Consider the following 18803-nt stretch of genomic DNA (forward strand, 5'->3'; position numbering starts at 1 on the left):
TTCCGCTCAGCATTCCAAGTAGCTGGAACTACAGGTGTGCACTACCATGCCCAGCTAATTTTTTGATTTATTGTAGAGATGAGGTCTCACCAAGTTTCCCAGGCGGGTCTCGAACCCGTGGGCTCAGGCAATCCACTCACCTCAGCCTCCCAAAGGCGCAGGATTACAGGCTGAGCCACCGAGCCTGACCTAGAAGCATTTTTAGTAAGTACTCTTTTGTTTTGTTTTTTGTTGTTGTTGTTTTTTTAGTTGGAGTCTCACTCCGTCACCCAGGTTGGAGTGCAGTGGCATGCTCGCGGCCACTCCAGTGTCGATCTGCCAGGCTCAGGTGATCCTTCCACCTCAGCCTTCAAAGTAGCAGGAACTACAGGTGCGCACTACCACACCTGGCTAATTTTTTGAAGAGATGAGGTCTCGCCAAGTTGACCAGGCTTGAACCCATGGACTCAGGCAGTCCTTCCACCTTAGCCTCCCAAAGTGCTGGGATTACAGGCTTGGGCCACCATGCCTGGCCTTTATAAGTACTTGTATTCCTATTTTACAGTTAAGGAAACAATTAAGGCTTAAAAAGAGAAGTAGATTATTCAACATCACATATGACTAGTAGTTCTTCCTAATGACCTTTTTAAGCAATTTGGTGTCAATGCATATTATTAAAAGGGATATAATATGAAGGGAATCCCCCTCAAAACCAGAATTATATTGTAGTGGGTGGTCCCCTTGTAGAACAGACTTTCTCCCCTAAGTGTTCTAGAAAGCCATCGGCATCAGTGTACCAGCAAGCATTGTTATAAGAGGCTCCGTTTGGCCTCAGTGAATTTTTTTTTTTTTTGGAGATTCTTTCAGTGCATTAGCCCATTTCATGATGGATGATTTACACAAATAATGTATAAACCACACTGAGTGTTCAGTTTTTGACCAAAAAGCAGCATGACCACCGTGTCCTATCCTCCCTGTTCACCAGATTTCACCCTGAGTAACTGGCTTTTTTGTGTGTGTGTTTCCTGGTTGAAAAATTTCTCCGAGGGAAATATTTTGCCCATGTGGAAGAGGTGAAACAAAAAACGACAGAAACACTAAAGGGTATCAAAATTGACAAGTTCAGAAACTTTTGAGCAGTGGAAAAAGCATCTTGATAGGTATATTACATCAAACAGAGAGTACTCTGAGGGTGACTGATGTTTAAACATGTAAGAATAAATACACAATTTTACAAATAAATTTCAGTTTTTTGAGTGTTCCCCCTCATACAGATCTCTATTCTATACAGAAAGGACTAAACTTCAAAAAGTATCATCAATAACTAGATTACAGGTGGACATATAGTCAAAGCCAATTTGTAAGGAGCTATAGTAGGTACTTGTGTGCCTTTTATTTTGTGAATGTTGTGGTCTGATTAATCTAAAACCTTTGGAGTCATATTATAATCGACAGAAATGACAATAATAATGTATTTCCGAAATGTTGAAAGAAGAGGTGATACAAACATGATACTCTTAACTACATATAACCTAGTTATTAATACATTTTTTTCAAGTATTCAAATTTTAGAAATTATTCAATGTGTTATTAATCTGTAAGGGTAAAGCATCATAAGTACCAGCTGCCAAGATGATTTTTAAGGATTTGATTTAGAGAAGTGACTCTCTACGTGGCCAGTGTCCTTTAGCAGCTTGAGAGTCTGATAAAGACTGGATTCTCCTCTGAGAAAAATGCAGGTACACATATGTTCTGAAAAAATGGAGTTAAATCATGTCTCCCCAAGTATCCCTAAATTCCAGATTAAGATTCCCTGTGAAAGATAGCATTGCTTTGGTTCTATTTATTATCTTTTGAATCTTTTGTTTTATTTGTTGAGTACTTAATGCATTCGGAATTCAGGAATAATTTTAGTGAATATTTTTTCTCGGGCCCCTATCTGCTAGGTACTTAATCCCTCTCCCACTATTTGTGTATATCCTTCCAGATATTCCATACATATTGAAGATATTTTTGTAGATTATTTAACTTCTCCCTTTTTACACAGATAATGGTATCCATACCATTTTGTACCTTGCTTTTTTCCCATTCTATTTTGTTTTTTTTTTCATTTCCATACAGAAAATACTCACTTTTTTCTTTTTATATGTATAGTTTTCACTGAATGGAAATACTGTAATCTATTAAACCAGTTCTCTAGTGAAGACATTTAGTCTGCTTTTAATATCTCATTTGGGCTGCAGCAAATAACTCCTACACAGATATGCAAGTATACTTGTGGGAAAAAGTTTTAGAAATAGTCATGTGCTTTTTAATTAGATATATTGCCCTTCACATAGACTGTACTAGTTTATGCGACCATGTCCTAAGACCAACACAGTGAGTTATATATTTTTGAATCTTTGGTTGCTTGATAGGTGAAAATTCCACGTTCCATTTCTCCTACTTTGATTGAGCTTGAGTATTCCTTAAAATATTTATGAATCATTTATATTTGCTAAATGCTTGCTTATATTATTTGCCCAGTTTTCTACCTTTTTTTTTTTGACCTTTTTTTAACCCCCTCCCCAATTTCTAGGATTTAGTTCTTTACATATTAGAGAAACCTGCTCTGTGTGACACATCTTGGCAGCTATTTTTCCCCCCTCACCCCCCCCAGCCTTGTCTGTTTTTTTACCTTTGGCTCTGTTAATGGTAGTTTTTGCTATGCATTATTTTGAAAATAGTTGAATTTATCAGTCTTTTAGGCTTCTATGTTTTATGCCTCGTTAGGAAGGCCTTCCCCACTTCAAAATCAAGAATTCACTGTTGTTGTTTCCAGTTTTTACATTTAAAACTTTGGTTCTTATAGAATTTATCCTATTAAAATGTGTGAAATATGTCCCTAACCTTACTTTTTTCAAAGTTAGTTGAATTTTCCTCCTCCATTGACTTCAGGTAGCCTTTATACAAATCATTCTGGATGTTCTATTCCACGTAGCTACCTGTCTTTTATGTATTAATACAAAACTTAATACTTTTTGAGGCTTTATAATATATTTATACTTATTTTTCAGAATTGCTTTAGTTATTCTTGCTTATTTTTCCATATGTACTTTAGAATCAGCTTGTTTAAGTCTAAGAAAAAAACCTGTTAGCATTTTTATTATACTTGTTCAATCTAGAAAGACTCAACATCATTATGATACTGAGTTTTACTAACCAAGAGCATAGAACATCCTTTTTTTGTTTCCTCATATTTTAAGTTTTCATTTGTGTCTTGAGATTTTAAAAGTTTATTCCTAGATATTTTACTTTTTTGTTGCTATTTTAAATGAGGTCTTCTTCTCTTCCCATGTTTTCGTTTGTTTTTACAGATAAAAGCAAAGCTGTTGCTTTCTCTTGATTATTTTTGTTTCTAGCTCTTTGAGTTATTTTACTTTTAGTAACACTTTATCATATTATTTTTATGCTGATGCTACTTTCTTTTTAATGTTTCCTCCCCACCCCCACCTTTTTCTTCTCTAATCGCATTGGCCAGTGCCTGTGAAACAGAGTTCACATGTAGAATTAGTGTTCTTAGTAGACATCCTTTTCTATTTCTGAACCCTGTGGCAATGCTTCTAATGTTTCCACATTAATCATGGTGCTCACTTTTTAACTGAGACTCATGTATTTGATCGCATTGGGGATTTTTTATCGTGTTTAAAATTTACTTTTTAAATGGATGTTGAGTTTATTGAATGCCTTTTTAGTGTCTAGTGTGATGATATATTTATGGTGTCTCACCCATATTCATGAGTGAGGTGGTTGTGAATGAGCTTTCCAGCTGAACAGCTCAAGTGCACACTAAGGGCTCTCAGGCCCTGTTAGCATGAACACTTTGTGGGATGGGGACCTCATCCTCATTTTCACTGCTCTACCCCACCTTCTAGAACAATAAGGACACATGAAAGGTGTGTCGTAATTTTTTTCAATGCATTCACCATTCCCTTCTTTTAGAAACTAGTGTTGTGCTATATAAAAACAAAATTCTAAACTTACTAATTTAGCACATTTGAGCAGCGTGATTCTTTGCATTTCAAAAGCATTTTGTTTTCATTTATGATGGTGCTTATCAAGAGTTCTTTTACATGATGCGTACTTCTTTTTTCTTTTTTTTTTTTTTTTTGAGTTGGAGTCTCACTCTGTTGCCCAGACTGGAGTGCAGTGACCGCTCCCGGCCATCACAGCCTCGACCTGCGGGGCTCCGGCGATCCTTCCACCTCAGCTTTCCAAGTAGCCGGAACTACAGGCACGCGCTACCATGCCCGGCTGATTTTTTGATTTATTGTAGAGATGAGGTCCCACTGCCCAGGCGGGTCTCGAACCCACGGGCTCAGGCAATCCACTCACCTCAGCCTCCCAAAGACGCGGGATTACAGGCTGAGCCACCGAGCCCGGCTGATGCATACTTCTTAATGAATTTTGAGTACAGATTTATGGGTAAAATAGCCAACTGAGATAAAATAATTCCGTCTATACCTTAAGACCTACTGTGTTGTGATATACTAAGTATGGTGACATGAGTCTAAGTTCCTGTCGTCACTAAGCAGAAAATGTGGCAAAGTGTAAAAGCAGAGTGTTTCTATGGGGAAGACATCACCATCGTGCTCCTTGTTAGCACCTAATGAGAAAGCAGGGCCCGTTTAAACTTTTCTCTGCATTGTTAGTGTTTGTGCAGGTTCATAAATTGAGAGTTCTTGAGGACAAATCTTACATTGCATTGGGGAGTTAACTCTTAATGCCTTCCCCCTTTTAAATGTTTTGACTAATTCAGCCTTTGGTATTTTATCACATTTCTTGGAGTCATTGTAGAGTGTTTTAATACTTGAAAACTTGTGAAAATCCTAATAATATCTCACTTCAAAAAATTTCAGTAGACCTGTCTCCGTAACTCATAAGCCATTACATTACAGGAAATTTGGAAATGAGAGAAATAAGGAAATAAATTATTCAAGTCTATTTACCGTCTGCATCTTTCATCCACTATGCATAGGCCTTTCCAGTCTTTTTCCTGCTTATGGTTTTAATGATTGCATCTTTTCTTTCTAAGCACTGTGTCATGCTTTTTTTTCCCCCCTTACATTTCTAACTTGTCTGTTTAGAAAAATGTAAGAAAGAAAGGGTAAACTGAAGTCTAGAAAGACTGGACTGATCTGCTAGCTATTAGATAGTAGATGGTGCCTTGATTTAAAATCACAATTCTAATCCCCAAGATAAGTGAACTCCTATAAATGAAAACACCTGAATACTAGAACACATGATACTGTATACATATTCTTGAGTCAAATATAGGATGATTCCACAAATTAAATTATAAGAATAAAATATTGCAAATGTGTACAGAGAAAGTTTTTTTCATGAGTTTCAGCAGCGCACAGGAGGTACGTATTTAGTTTTAAGTTCTAAATAAAGTAATAGTCAATGTTGTTGGCCTGTAGTATTGTCATCATTTCGATATGTACTTCTGGCTTCTTTTGATAAAATTCCTGAATTAAAAGTATATAAACATCCAAGATGAAGTTATGATCATAGAAGCAACTTGTAATAATTTATTTTGATATTCAAGTACACATTGCACCCATATCTCCTGTCATTACATTTTTTTGTAAGTAAAACTTTGAGTGACAACTTTTAATTTAATGTATGCCTTAAGCTTCTTAATTATCTTATCATAGTTAAGGTATTTTGAGACTATTTGTGTAAAGTAGTTGCATATTTTTCATTTTCTTGTACTAAAATATTCTCAGCTTCACTTTTTTAAACTGTATTTTGCTTTTAATTTCTTGAGTAAGTTTAGCAGTTACACTTATATAATAGTAATATTAAAAGTGTGAATTCTTTTGTAAAGTATACTTCAAAAATTAAAGGGAAAAGATGTTTCAACTGGTCAGGGGGCTTAAAGTTTTTTAGGGTGTTCTACAGCACGAAAGCAGTATGCTCAGTTGCCAAAAATGAGTACGCATTACTCTTAAATTCTTAAAACTGCACCTGATTAGTGGTGAGAAACAGTTTGCTTTTATGCAGCCTTTTAAAATGGTGGCATGTTAGCCTAACTTACAGAAAATCATGATTTTCATCATTGTATATGTTTGTTGTTCTGTTTTACCCAATAAGTTGCCAAATGGTGTCACCTACCACACGGGGACCTACCAAGACCGGCTCACAAAGCTGCAGGATCACCTTCGCCAGCTGTCCATTCTCTTCAGGAAGTTGCGGCTGGTCTACGACAAATGCAATGAGAACTGTGGAGGCATGGACCCCATCCCAGTAGAGGTGGGTCTATGACAAATGCATTGAGGACTATGGAGACATGGACCCCTTCCCAGTAGAGATGGGTCTATGACAAGTTCACTGAGAACTGTGGAGACATTGATCCCTTCCCAGTAGAGGTGGGTCTATGACAATGCATTGAGAACTGTGGAGACATGGACCCCTTCCTGGTAGAGGTGGGTTTTGTGGTAGAGGGAGAAGGAACATAAGATGTAGGAGGTCAAGATGTTTGTGATTTTTTTCTCTCTTTCTCCTATTTTAGCAATATTTTCAGATTTTGAAGTTTGTAGCTTTTACTTTTGACCAGAGAAGATGAAAATATAATAAACATGCATAGAATTTCTACTCTTATTCCACCTTAATAATTGCTTGAAGACTTGGACATCCAGGCTTAGAGGGATTTGTTGTTTTGGGAGCAAATGGTTGTCTGTGGCAATTTTTATCATTGTTGTCAATGTCGTCTTTTAATTAAATCAGTAGCATGATTTTCAGTAGGAGTTTTAATAGTATCATAAAATACTTTTAAGGTGGTTTTATGAAAGTGCTTTATAGCTAAAAGATGATTTTTCATTATTAATTTAGATTTGATACTTAGCCCAGTGGAATCACTATATTTTTAAAATACATTCTCTAAATTTAATCTCGGGTTGTATGTATTTGGCTAATTAGCTATAGGATGTTTCTATAGGTGGCCGTTTCCTGTTGACAAGTGATATATCTGCCACCCAAGATAGCTGGGTTTGCTGGATTGTCCTCTCACTACATGTGAAGGACTATTTCATGTGATTAGTGTTTCCCTTTTGAGTGATTACTGCTTCCCTTTTGAGTGATCAGTGTGTGAGAGATGAACAGAGAAGTATAAACTGCCAAAGAGCCTGAAAAAAAGGGGCCAAAGATGTGGGAGGAAGAATCACAGTGGTCAGCATTGTCAGATGAAAGAAGGACTGTAAACTTTCCAGGAGACTTTGCTGGTTAACAATTGTTGCCGTATGTGAGCAGAGCTTCAGTGAAACGGTAGCGGTGGGTGAAGATGGAATAGGACAGAAGGAGATGTACCCTGCAGATGGGTGTCAGTCTTTCAGGAGACTCAGATAAAAAGAGAGGAAAGCAGTAGATGGAAGGAGGGATGGACTCGAGGGTCTGGGGATTTCCCTCCAAATGGAAGAGACTGGAACATATTTAGATGAAAAAGGAAGAAAGCTATAGGGAAAGGTGGGGAAAGGAGGGCTATATAAGGAAGATGGGAGTGGGCTAATCGTCTTCGGGAGGAAGGCCAGCTCTGTTGGGAGGGGGAAAGGAAGAAAGGAGAATGTAGATGTGAATAAGTTTATTTTTGCCCCAGGAACCAAAGAAGTTCAGCTTAATGGCTTTTATTTTTACCTATTATTTCCTATTGGCCTGTTCCTGCCTTGGTAGCATAAGGTAGTAGAGACTAGATGATTCCTGAAGTAGGTCACGTTTACCAGGGGCTCCATCAAATACATTTCATCACTAGCCATACAGAGTGAATTATAATTCTGCTGGAAGCTTCATTGGTCTCTAAATTTGTTTCCCCTACAAAAAAACATTCTTACAACTGAAGTTAAGACATGTAGAAATTTGCATAGACGCTGAAGATATTGCAAGTTAATAACATTTATATAGTGTACATCCATGAAGTTCTTTTCTTTCTCGTACACATGAAGGAAAGCCTGTTTTGTCCATCTCAGTGGACTATCAATCTCTTCAGTGCAGGAATCTTATTTGGCATTATTTTTGCAGTGTCTCACTCAGTGTCTGGCTGTTAAATATTTGCTAATTGAATGAGTAAAGTATTAATTATATGTGACAGTCAATGTTATGGAGGCTCTTTTGCAAAACAAACCTGGAATGGCAATGTGTAGAGACCATTGAATAGCTAATAGCCAATTGTCTTTTTTTCGACATCACCAGAATTGAAATTTACGTTTATACTAATGAAAAAAAAGTATATAAAAATGAACTCTGTCTGATGCGTTCTCTATAACCAGTGTAATTAGAAAATTTTCATCCTGTTTTTGACCTTTAACTTGTGTCCATCACTCCCAGCAACTTATCCCATATGTGGAAGAAGATGGCTCCAAGAATGGCGACCGAGCTGGCCCACCACGTTTTGCTTGTGAAGAGAGGCGGGAAATTGCTGAAGTCAATAAAGTAAGTTATTTGTCTGGACGTTTTATGTTTTAGTCATTGATAGAAATTGCTAGGGAGTCTAATGTAACTCTAAAACATAATTTGAGTTGCAGAATTACATGAAGTTGTTTTTGTGGCAAACTTAACCTATTTAGAATACAGCCAAGAACTAAAAGGTAAGCAGAAATGCTGTCTGAATAGTCAGAAGAGAAATTGCAAATTTCTTTCGCTAAAGCTCTTGGAGAGCTCTCTAGGCACTCAGAAAACCATTTCCTTCTGCTTTTCTAGGCAGAATTCTACCTTTCTGCTTTAGCATATTTGGAGCAGCAAATGATAAAAGTGTACAAGTAGGAAGTGTCTCAATACCTGAATAAGAAATTGAGAGTTATCAAAGCATTATCCTACCCCAACCAACCAAAAAGTTTCTGACTGAAATGTATTTATTGCTGATACTTTCAAAAATATGTTCAGATAGTTTTCATGAACCAGAAATAGGAAACATTGTTGGTTCATTCTGTGGTGGAAACATGGCCCTAGCTTCTCAAAAGCTGATGGGAATAGCACAGTGAATAAAACCACCAGCCTTACTCTTCCACTTACGAGTACAGATCACCCCCTCCTGAGATTCTTAATTCTAGTTAGTAGAATTTTGCCACAGCCAAAGAGAGCTTTCTGAAGTATATGAGGATAATTCAATTCATACATAATACATAATGTCAATAGGCTGCATTGGAAAAAAAAAATGTTCTCACATATCTAAAAGATACTTGGTAGAATTCAATACTGGTTGCTGATTCAAAGAGCATTTAAAACCATTAACCAGGTAATTGTTTTTCAAAAACCTTTTTATTTTAGATAAATAGGCAGTATTTTTCATACAGTTAAAACATAAAATTATTCCTGTTAAAAACAGGCATAAAATAAGATGCTTTACACCACTATGTTTAATATTATTATAGAAGTGATAGTCAGTAAACAAAGGCAAGAAACAGATAAATGTTGGAAAACAGGAGTTACAGTGTTATGTACAAGCTTGTTAGAATGCTCCAAAGTACTGAGTTGACAAGTAGCTAGAGTCTAAGAGTTCCATAAAAGGATCTAATACAAGATTGATCCCATGCCCTTACAATGCTGGAAACCAATTAGAGTATAATATTCTATTCACTATTGCAATAATAAATATTAAGTACAAAGGAATTATGTCAATGATATATGTGAATAAACTTATTAAGATACATAAAAGAAGCTCTGAATAATTAAAGGAACACAAAGTTTTTGAGAGAGCTATAAATATTATAAAAATAACAATCTTTACTACTTCATATTTTTTATACAGTAACAATCTAAATCCTAGTAAGACTTTTCTTGAAAGCAAGCAAAAATAGAATTTTATACAAATTCAATCAAAAAACAAATCCAAATGGCATTTTTTTCTTAAAAGTATATCTTGCTATCAGAGAAAGCTCTAATAAATATGAGTAATAAAGCAGAATTATTTGCTTCTAAAATTAAAATGTAATATTAAGCATATTATAAAAACAGTAACTAAACATGTAATACTGGCATAATAGACAGATTGGTAAGAAAAACAGCCTTCCTATTGCATATAAAAATTTAACATGACAGAAGAGAGATTGTGTGGAAAATTAGTCTTTAAAAATAGAAAGCTTGGGGGTGAAATTAAACTAGGGTTTACAATATACCATATATCAAAATGAATTTCAGAGTTGAACATAAGACCTCGGATAATTATAAGAAAAATGTATTTTAAAACTCAGGAGAAAGTAAAAAGATGAACAGAGTTTGTAGATTAGAATTTTGTAACTTTTTTAAAAGGTAAAATGCAGATTTAGAAGATTATTTCCAGCAAACATGATAAGAATAGATGACTATCATAATAAAGAACTAGCAATGGAAAATTGGTAGGGGATGAAGAGGGGGACTTTTAATTTAGATCTTGAAAAAATAGCTGGTCTTTGGTAGTACAGTTATATGTGACATTCATCTATTAAGAAATGTTATATTTTCTGTTGATAATATATGTATTAACTCAATGAATATGGTCTGCTTATTATTTTCTTCATAAATAAAATACAGTAAAATACAGTATGTATATAAATAAAACACCATTGTAATGGTAACTTTGATTTTAACTTACCACATATATATTGCAAATATAGTTTGCTCTTTACCATAGGGGATTTTTTAATATTTTGGAAAAAAATATAGCTACATAAATTCAGAAAGATAGTTTTTTATATATGAGGGGATACCCAAAAAATGGAATTCATTTGTAAAAAATTGTATATTTATTCTTACATATTTAAACTTCAGTCACCTTCAAAATACTCTTCATTGGAAGCAACACATTTATCGAAATGCTTTTTCCACTGCTCAAAACAGTTTTTGAACTCATCAACATTGGCTTTTAGTGCTTGTGCCATTTTTTGTTTCACTTCTTCCACACTGGCAAAACATTTCCCTTTGAGAACTTTTTCATCCAGGGAAGCAGAAGAAAGTCACCCAGGGCAAGATTGAGTTAATAGGGAGGGTAGGGTATAGTGGTCATGCCATTTTTGGTCAAAAACTGCTGAACACTCAGTGCAGTTTACACATTGTTCATGTAAATCACCCGTCCTGAATTGGGCAAACACAGTGAAAGAGTCTCCAAGAAAATTCACTGAAACAATGCTAGCTGGTACATTGATATCAATGAGTTCCTATAAGGCGCCTGTCCTATAAGGAGCCTGCCCTCCAAAAGATAATTCCATTTGGGGGGGGAACCTCCCTCATATGTTTCATTTCATTAAGCTAAGTTCCTATTTCTTTTTTGTCCAATTCAATGGTTTAGAAATAACGTCATTTATAAAAATGAAAAGACCTTTTAGGTGGTGGCTCAAGCCTGTAATCCCAGCACTTTGGGAGGCAGAGGCAAAAGGATTGCCTGAGCCCGTGGGTTTGAGACCAGCCTGGGCAACATGGAGAGAGCTCGTCTCTACAATAAATCAAAAAATTAGCCAGATGTGGTAGCACATGCCTATAGTTCCAGCTACTTGAAAGGCTGAGGCAGAAGGATCACCAGAGCTCAGCAGGTCGATGCTGGGGTGACCGTGAGTATGCCACTGCACTCCAGCCTAGACAACAGAGTGAGACTCAAAAATAAGAAAAAGAAAAGAAAAAGGAAAGACCTTTTATATAATCAGAGTATGATAATACTTTGACTTTGAGAGTGTGTCATTTTAAAAATCTTAACAGCTGTTGAGCTGGAGCTTTGTGAATTTTAGGTGAAGGTTATAATGGATACAAAAGATGTAATGTATAAAAGGACTTCCTTCTCTACAGGAGGAGTTAGTTTTTACAGCCTCTCCTTGACTCACCTGCATAATTTTTCCCCTAAACCTTTCAGTGCAGTTATAACTTGAGTTCAGTAAATATTCTGTGTTTATATAATTATGGCCTCATAAATATTGATGATTGCTAAGCCACATAGTAAACTAGGGTTACATTGCCTTGGCCAGATAATTTTTTGTTTTTCTGGAGGCAATAATGACCTCTTTCATTTTCTAAAATCTTGGTGAGTTTTTTATGTGCCCAGGGCAGACTCTCAGTAACTTTCCACAATGGTCAGAGTTGCCAAATGATTTCTTGGTTCTTGCCTACTCTCCCACATCCTTATCCAGGATCTGGATCTGACATTCCCTGGGCCTGCTCTTTAGCCCTGACGGTTTCCTCCCCCATTCTGTAGGGTCCACTGTTTCCTCAGTCTCATGTCTTCCTCATTGGTTTTCTCCCTGGTTGGTAACGTGTGTTCATGTATCAGTGGCTTCTTTTAGGAATGCGGGAACTTGAGTGTTGAGTCCTCACAATCTGTGTAGTTGATGGCTTTGTTGGCTATAAACTTCCACACTGTGAATTCTTTTCCTTGGAGATCTAAGGCATTTTTTCATGATCTTCTATATACAGTTTTGGAAACTTTTTCTTTAAAGGGCCAGATAGTATTTTCAGCTTTATGGACATCCTTAGCTTGTGGTCCTTAAAAGCCAAGTCATGGGCCATAGTTTGTCCACCCATTTTGTTTTGTTGCCTTTCTAAATGAATTCTCTGACAAATCTGATGAACATCTGATGCTTAAATGGGAGTATTTTTATCTCAGAGTAAGGCACCAGAGTTCATTGGAGGCACTATGAGTTGACTTTGGCAAGCAGGTTGACTTCTTTCTTTGGGGGATCCCTTGCTATCAGTTTTTCTTCAGAGAAGACTCTTCCAGTGCCCTACAGGAGGAGATACTCTCCTGTCTTTCTAGAAGCATGGTAGGTGGAAGAAGTGTCCTGGGGGCCCAGAGTTCAGGGGCACACTCCCCGTTTTCAGCTCTGCCTTCTATGCTGGTGCTACTGACCCCACAGCAGTTGTGGTTCTGTTTCACAGGCAGCCAACCTCCTATTCCCTGAGGGGCAGGACAGGGCAGGAGGAGAAGGCTCTTGACTGCCCACTGGTCAGGAGTGAAGAGCACTCTCGAAGAGTCCATGAGGCACGTGGTCCCCTTTCAGCCATCCCTCCATTTTCCTCCAGGCCTCCCCTGGTGTCTTTGCCATGGCCCCTGCCTCTGGTTCTTCACAGTGGGTAAGCTCTGTTATCAGGGGCATCCCCCGGCTGTCTCCTTCTCTCTACTGAGTCAGTGACCACCTCTTCTTTACTTTTCACCTTAAAACTTACCACCTTGTACCTGCTGTTGTCTTCCTTCTGATCATATCTCTCCATATGGGTTTATAGCTTTTTCATTCCTCTCTTGCCATTTTTATTAGGGCTTTGAGAAAAAGAAGAGATAAACACATGTATTTAGTCCACAGTGTTTGTCTGGGGCAGATTTATTTCAATACACCAAATAGATAGTGTTTCTGAAAGTTTGTCTGTTTATGGAATAAAAGTCAGTATTTTAGATTTTGTTTTCCCATTTACACCTTGGACATTTGAGATCTCTTTCTTTGATTAAACCACTTGCATCTATTATAAGTGCTTTTTCAGGATAAAATATGTTTTAGTTAACATGATAGCAAACTGAAGGTTATTACAAAGAGGAAAGAATTAATTTAGATGTTTTAAAAAGATAATTCAGAGCCGGGCTCGGTGGCTCAGCCTGTAATCCCGCGTCTTTGGGAGGCTGAGGTGAGTGGATTGCCTGAGCCCGCGGGTTCGAGACCCGCCTGGGCAGCGAGACCTCATCTCTACAATAAATCAAAAAATCAGCCGGACGTGGTAGCGCATGCCTGTAATTCCGGCTACTGGGAAGGCTGAGGCGGAAGGATCACCGGAGCCCAGCAGGTCGAGGCTGCGGTGACCGGGAGCGGCCACTGCACTGCAGTCTGGGTGACAGAGTGAGACTCCAACTCAAAAGGAAAGTATCTTCTCTTGAGTGCCATGGGAAAGTACTCATTTCATGGCCTTTATTCTTCGAACTTCTTCACATGCTGTTTCTCTTTCCTAGAATTTAGGATTAAAAATATGATTGAAATTTTTAAAAATATTGAGCTCATGATCCATCGATTTTTTTTTTTCTTTGTCTTAATGGCACACACAGCTGAGAGTGTTTCTGTGAAAACTGTTTATTTTAAATAGCTGTGTAGAGGATAAAATTCCCTAATTTAATTATTTAATCACATGGATATTATTAAAAAATAAAAAGTTCCTTGATTTGATTTGATAAGTATTTATAAATATCTGCATTCATAAATTTTTGTCTTCCCTTTATTATGTTAATCAGTGCACATTCTTATGCAAATATGGGGTGCTTTTTTTCAGTTCATGCAGTTAGTAGATGATAGTTTTAAGTTTGCAGAATCTTAGTAACAGTAAAACTCGGAAAACGTCTTACCTATTTTGGTATTGAGTACAAAAAGGACCAATTTTTAATAATAGCTATGTCTTGTGGTGGGATACTAAGAGGCACTATTAAACAAAAAGAAGAACACATTTTGAAATGATTGACAGGGATTTTTGTTTTCTTGTTTGTTTTTTCCATTCTTTTAGGTTTTGGGGGAAAGATTTCTTTTGTGGCTTGGCATGTGGTTGCATGAAGTAACTAAGTTGCTTTATGGATCTATATAATCATTAATAAATTTATATTTCTTACATTCAATTATAAACATGCAGAATTTTATTACAATGCATTTTTATTCTACATAAGCTACATAAAATAGGTATACTTACATATCCCTCAGTTAACCCTCACTTCATCGTTTTAAAAATATTCCTGTGTCATTGTGTACTTGAAATTGTACAGAACAACATGCTGATGGTGTGTTTACTGTTTAGTCTTTATGGTCTGTCTGGTTTCTGCCAACTCATACCATAGTGCCATGAAAGTTGGAGGCACACTAGCAAAATGGCCAGTTTTTAATAGTCAGGTTTTTTGGTTTATTTAAGTACATTCCATTTTCTCTTCATATATTCTGGAATCCTTAAACAGATACCCAAGTAAATAATGAATATTTGTTTGAGACTATATTTTTTGGTGACACCAAAATGAGTTTTATTTTGCTTTACAGCTATTTTCTTGGGCAAAATGAAATTGAAAAGATAAGTGGGCAGTATTTACAATAGGGTTGACATATAATTGAGTCCATGTATTGACGAATTAAAGCATTTCTGATCAAGTGTCACAGGTTTTATATGAATATTAAATTACATGGGATGACTTAGCATAAACATTTTAAAAATATCTACTCTACTTACACATTCACCTGTTAATGTAGCAAATTAGGCACAGCTGATGGATTTTGAAAATAGCAGCTGTCAACCTCTGTTAAAATCAATCAGTGGCAAGATTGTATATATTAAATCCTATATCATGTCATGAAAATTTATTTACAATTTAAGTACTAATAAGCATAACTGTCAGTCTTGCTGTTGATAGTTTTGTTTTGACTCTAGATATTCTACTTGTATGCTAATTTTTTTTATTTAAAACTTTGTGGTGTCTTTGAGAAAAACTATGGAAGAGCCTTATAATACATTTTTTAAAATTTTTACTATTGCCTAAAGTTGAATATTATCTTTAAAAATATTCTGTAGTTTTCAGCTCTTTAATTTTTTAAGAATTAATGTGGCTTTTTTGAGAATATTAAAATTTATATTTTCAAATAAGTATTCTTTGGAAATACTCTTATTGGTAGGCTATGTGCTTATTTCAGTGTGAAACCATATTGGGAAACATCTGTAAGCCCTGTGTTGATACTGTGTTTAACGCCCCCCCCCCCCCCCCAAGAATACAATTGTGTTGATTCTAAGTGATTATTTGAATTTCTGCTGAAAATGTGATCACTGAGCATATTTGCCAGGCTTGGCCTTTGAATGGTTCTCCACTGTCTCGTAAAAGTAAATCCCTCCTGTTACTTCTGCTCATGGATATGGGTTTGCCACTATTGAATGTATTTTGGGGAATCCATTCCACACGCTGCCCAGTTAACCTTTTTTACTGCATTTTAATACTATTTCTTCCTGAAATCAAGAATATCAGTGAGTCTCCATTCCCCACCAGCAACCCCAAATTATTCTCCTTCCTCTTGTGACTCACGACCAACTTTTCAAACTCCAAATAATGCGTCTTCCCTGTGTGCTGATCTTTGCAGTCAGAGGCCTGTCGATCTGATGTTTTCCTCTGCCATCTGCCTTACCGGGGCTTCATCTAGTCATCTTTCTCCTTGATACTGAAGTTCTGAAACTTTTGAAAGTTATATTTGAGATACATCAGAACTTACTAATTCAAATTAGGTTTGTTTTTTTAAATTAACTGACCTTCTTTTTCTTCATTTTATTCTTACTCAGTAGCTCTTCTCCACCCTCATGAAAAATTAGAATTGAGAGGGACTTTGTGGTAGCTGACGTATTGAGTCTTAGACTTTAGCAGTAGTAAAGAGCTGCTGGCTTTGGGCCATTTTGAAGCCAGCCTCACTAAACCATATTTACTGGTTTTTCATCACGTGTTTGTGTGATGACTGTCAACTGATATGTGGGTATGCACAAAGTACAACTGGTAGGGGTCTTAGATTATGTAATCCCACATAATGAGAAAACTGAGGGGAATGAATTTAAACAAATTCAAATCGCAAGTTAGAGGCAAGGTTAGAAATGGCACTGAGGCTGCTGCCTCCCAATACAGCAGCTTTCCTGTTTCTGTTTTGCTTGCATGTTTGATTGCTGGAAGAAGGGTCAGTTTCTTTACAGTAAAAAGACTGTGGGCTTAGTCATTCTTATGTCTCCCAGGAATCTGGTTGATTTTGTGGTTTGATGTACACAGCTGCTTAAATAACTGACTACCTCATACTCATGATGACACAACCAAGAAGATGGATCATCTGAAAACTGAGCAGGGAGACTAAGTAGCTATTTCCCAAAGACTGCTAAAATGAGCTTTGGTATCAAGCCTTGGGTCCTGTGTGGTTATGTGTATTATGTGTGTTACCTGACTGTAACTCTCTTTTCAAATGTGAATTTCATGAATATTGTTAAAGATCATTAATGTCTCTGTTAATTGATTTTCTGTTACCAATAAGCGTTTCTTGGTCTTCCCTTTTAGCCCCTCCCTGTTACCTCTCTAACTCTGTGTACAAGCAACTTAACCTTAGTTTGCTTTTCAATAAAATCAGAATTAAGACTTTTAGGCCTCTTTCTAATGAACATATACTAATTTATCTGGAAGTATTTTGGTATAATATCTTTAAAATTATCTAATTATTTCCAAATGTTATCTTTCTAAAAGGTTATTGAGTAGTGGTTATTATTTATTTTTATATCTAGTAAACACACTGAGTAGAAATTCACTCTTTTTCTTGCTTTATCTAAGCAGACATTTACCACTTAGGATTTGAAGAAAGGATGCTTAAGAAGAAGTCTGTAATCACTGTCTAGTAGGAGCCAGGTGTAGAGGTGCAGAGACTCACCCATGCACATCCAGGCACTCAGCACATCTCGGTGTTGAGGGAGGCTGACTTGGTGCTGTGCCATTCTGTCTTCAGTATTGAGAGTTACAAACCTGCACTTCATGCTTCAGGCAGTGACTTCCGCCATGTTTTCGAAAGACCAGTTGAACTGGACATTGTGTTTTTATTATACTTCATTTTCTCTATTGACGGTTTATGTTCTGTGCCTACCAGTGACATTTGTTAAATGGTTACTTATGTGTTGGGCATAGTTCTGACCCTTGATGGGAATCAGATCATTTAATCGTCAACAACTCTTGAGGTAGATTCAGTTATTATCTCAATTTTTCTGACATGGAAACTGAGGCACTGACGAGGAAACTGACGTGGAAACTGAGGGAGATTGAATCATTTGGTCAGTGTTGTGTGTTTAGTTAATGGAAGAGCTGTGTCTCCGAGCACTTCAGGAACTTGTTCAAAGTGTGTGCCCTTGACTGTTAGGGTTACACTCCCCTCAGGAATCCTGGGCATTTGGGTTCTTCAACAATTAAAACATATAGCTGGTTTTCTCTGATAGTGGAAGTGGAGGAGTAGAGGGCGGTGGAGACTGGTGCCATAGGCCTCTACTGGCTGAACTAGAACTCAGGGTGCCTGTCAGTGAGCATTGAAGGCCAGAAAAGAGTTGAGACCATCTGCCTACGGGAGTGTTTAGCTTAATTTCCATCTGGATCATGAGGGTCCTAACTCATGACACCTTAGTTTTCTAACATCATGGTCCCTATTTCCTGAAACATTTTTGGTAAATTCTTTTGTTTCTACAGAAACTCAAACAGAAGAATCAGCAGCTGAAGCAAATCGTAGATCAGCTACGGAACCTGATCTGGGATGTGAACGCCCTGCTGGCCCTGAGAAACTAACTCACCAATGCGCTAAGTTTCCTGCCATGCATGTCAGATTGGGTTCCCAGATTGTTTTTCCCTTTGAAGAAGATTATTTATCTGCTTGTATTTAGTCACCAAAACTAAAGTCCCTATTTTTACATTGTGTTTTTACATTAAAATATTCATTAACTTTTTTTTAAGGCTATTGATTCTATGAAAGTTTATTGCAACAACTTTGATAGAGTTTGTGTTTTGGTTTATCTTCATGAATTGACTAATTGTTTTTTTAAAAGGAAAACAAAGTTTGTAAATAAATTTTTTAATTTGATCAGTGGCTTTGCTTATTTCAATTACCCTTTTAGAAGAAAGTTAAAGATTATTTCTGCAGATAAAAATATCAAGTACAGTCAATCTGTATATAAATCAATTAAAATTAAAGATATAAGTTACCCTTTCAGCTCAATTTTTAAAATTCTGTGTTAGTTCCAAACCAGTTACAATGAGAAAATAGTTAAGTTGAATATTTCAATAAGTAGGTAAAGATGACTTTTAACATATTCTTTTTTTTTTTTTTTTTTTTTTT

General features: G+C 36.5%; 1 protein-coding gene across 2 annotated transcripts in view; it reads left to right on the top strand.

Moving 5' to 3' along the window:
- MED30 (mediator complex subunit 30) overlaps positions 1 to 18548 on the top strand; it is a 21174-nt gene extending 2626 nt beyond the window's left edge. Inside the window, exons 2-4 of one of the 2 annotated variants that reach the window (XM_008053764.2) lie at positions 6118 to 6276; positions 8341 to 8445; positions 18161 to 18548. In XM_008053764.2, the coding sequence (XP_008051955.1) occupies positions 6118 to 6276; positions 8341 to 8445; positions 18161 to 18256 (360 nt within the window). In that variant the 3' untranslated portion in view covers positions 18257 to 18548. The remainder of the gene's footprint in view (positions 1 to 6117; positions 6277 to 8340; positions 8446 to 18160) is intronic. The other variant, XM_021710313.1, reaches the window with a different exon arrangement.
- The last annotated feature ends 255 nt before the right edge of the window (positions 18549 to 18803 follow it).

The sequence above is a fragment of the Carlito syrichta genome, unplaced genomic scaffold (assembly GCF_000164805.1).
Source record: "Carlito syrichta isolate Samal-C Ts95f unplaced genomic scaffold, Tarsius_syrichta-2.0.1 Scaffold288426, whole genome shotgun sequence".
NCBI lineage: Eukaryota > Metazoa > Chordata > Mammalia > Primates > Tarsiidae > Carlito > Carlito syrichta.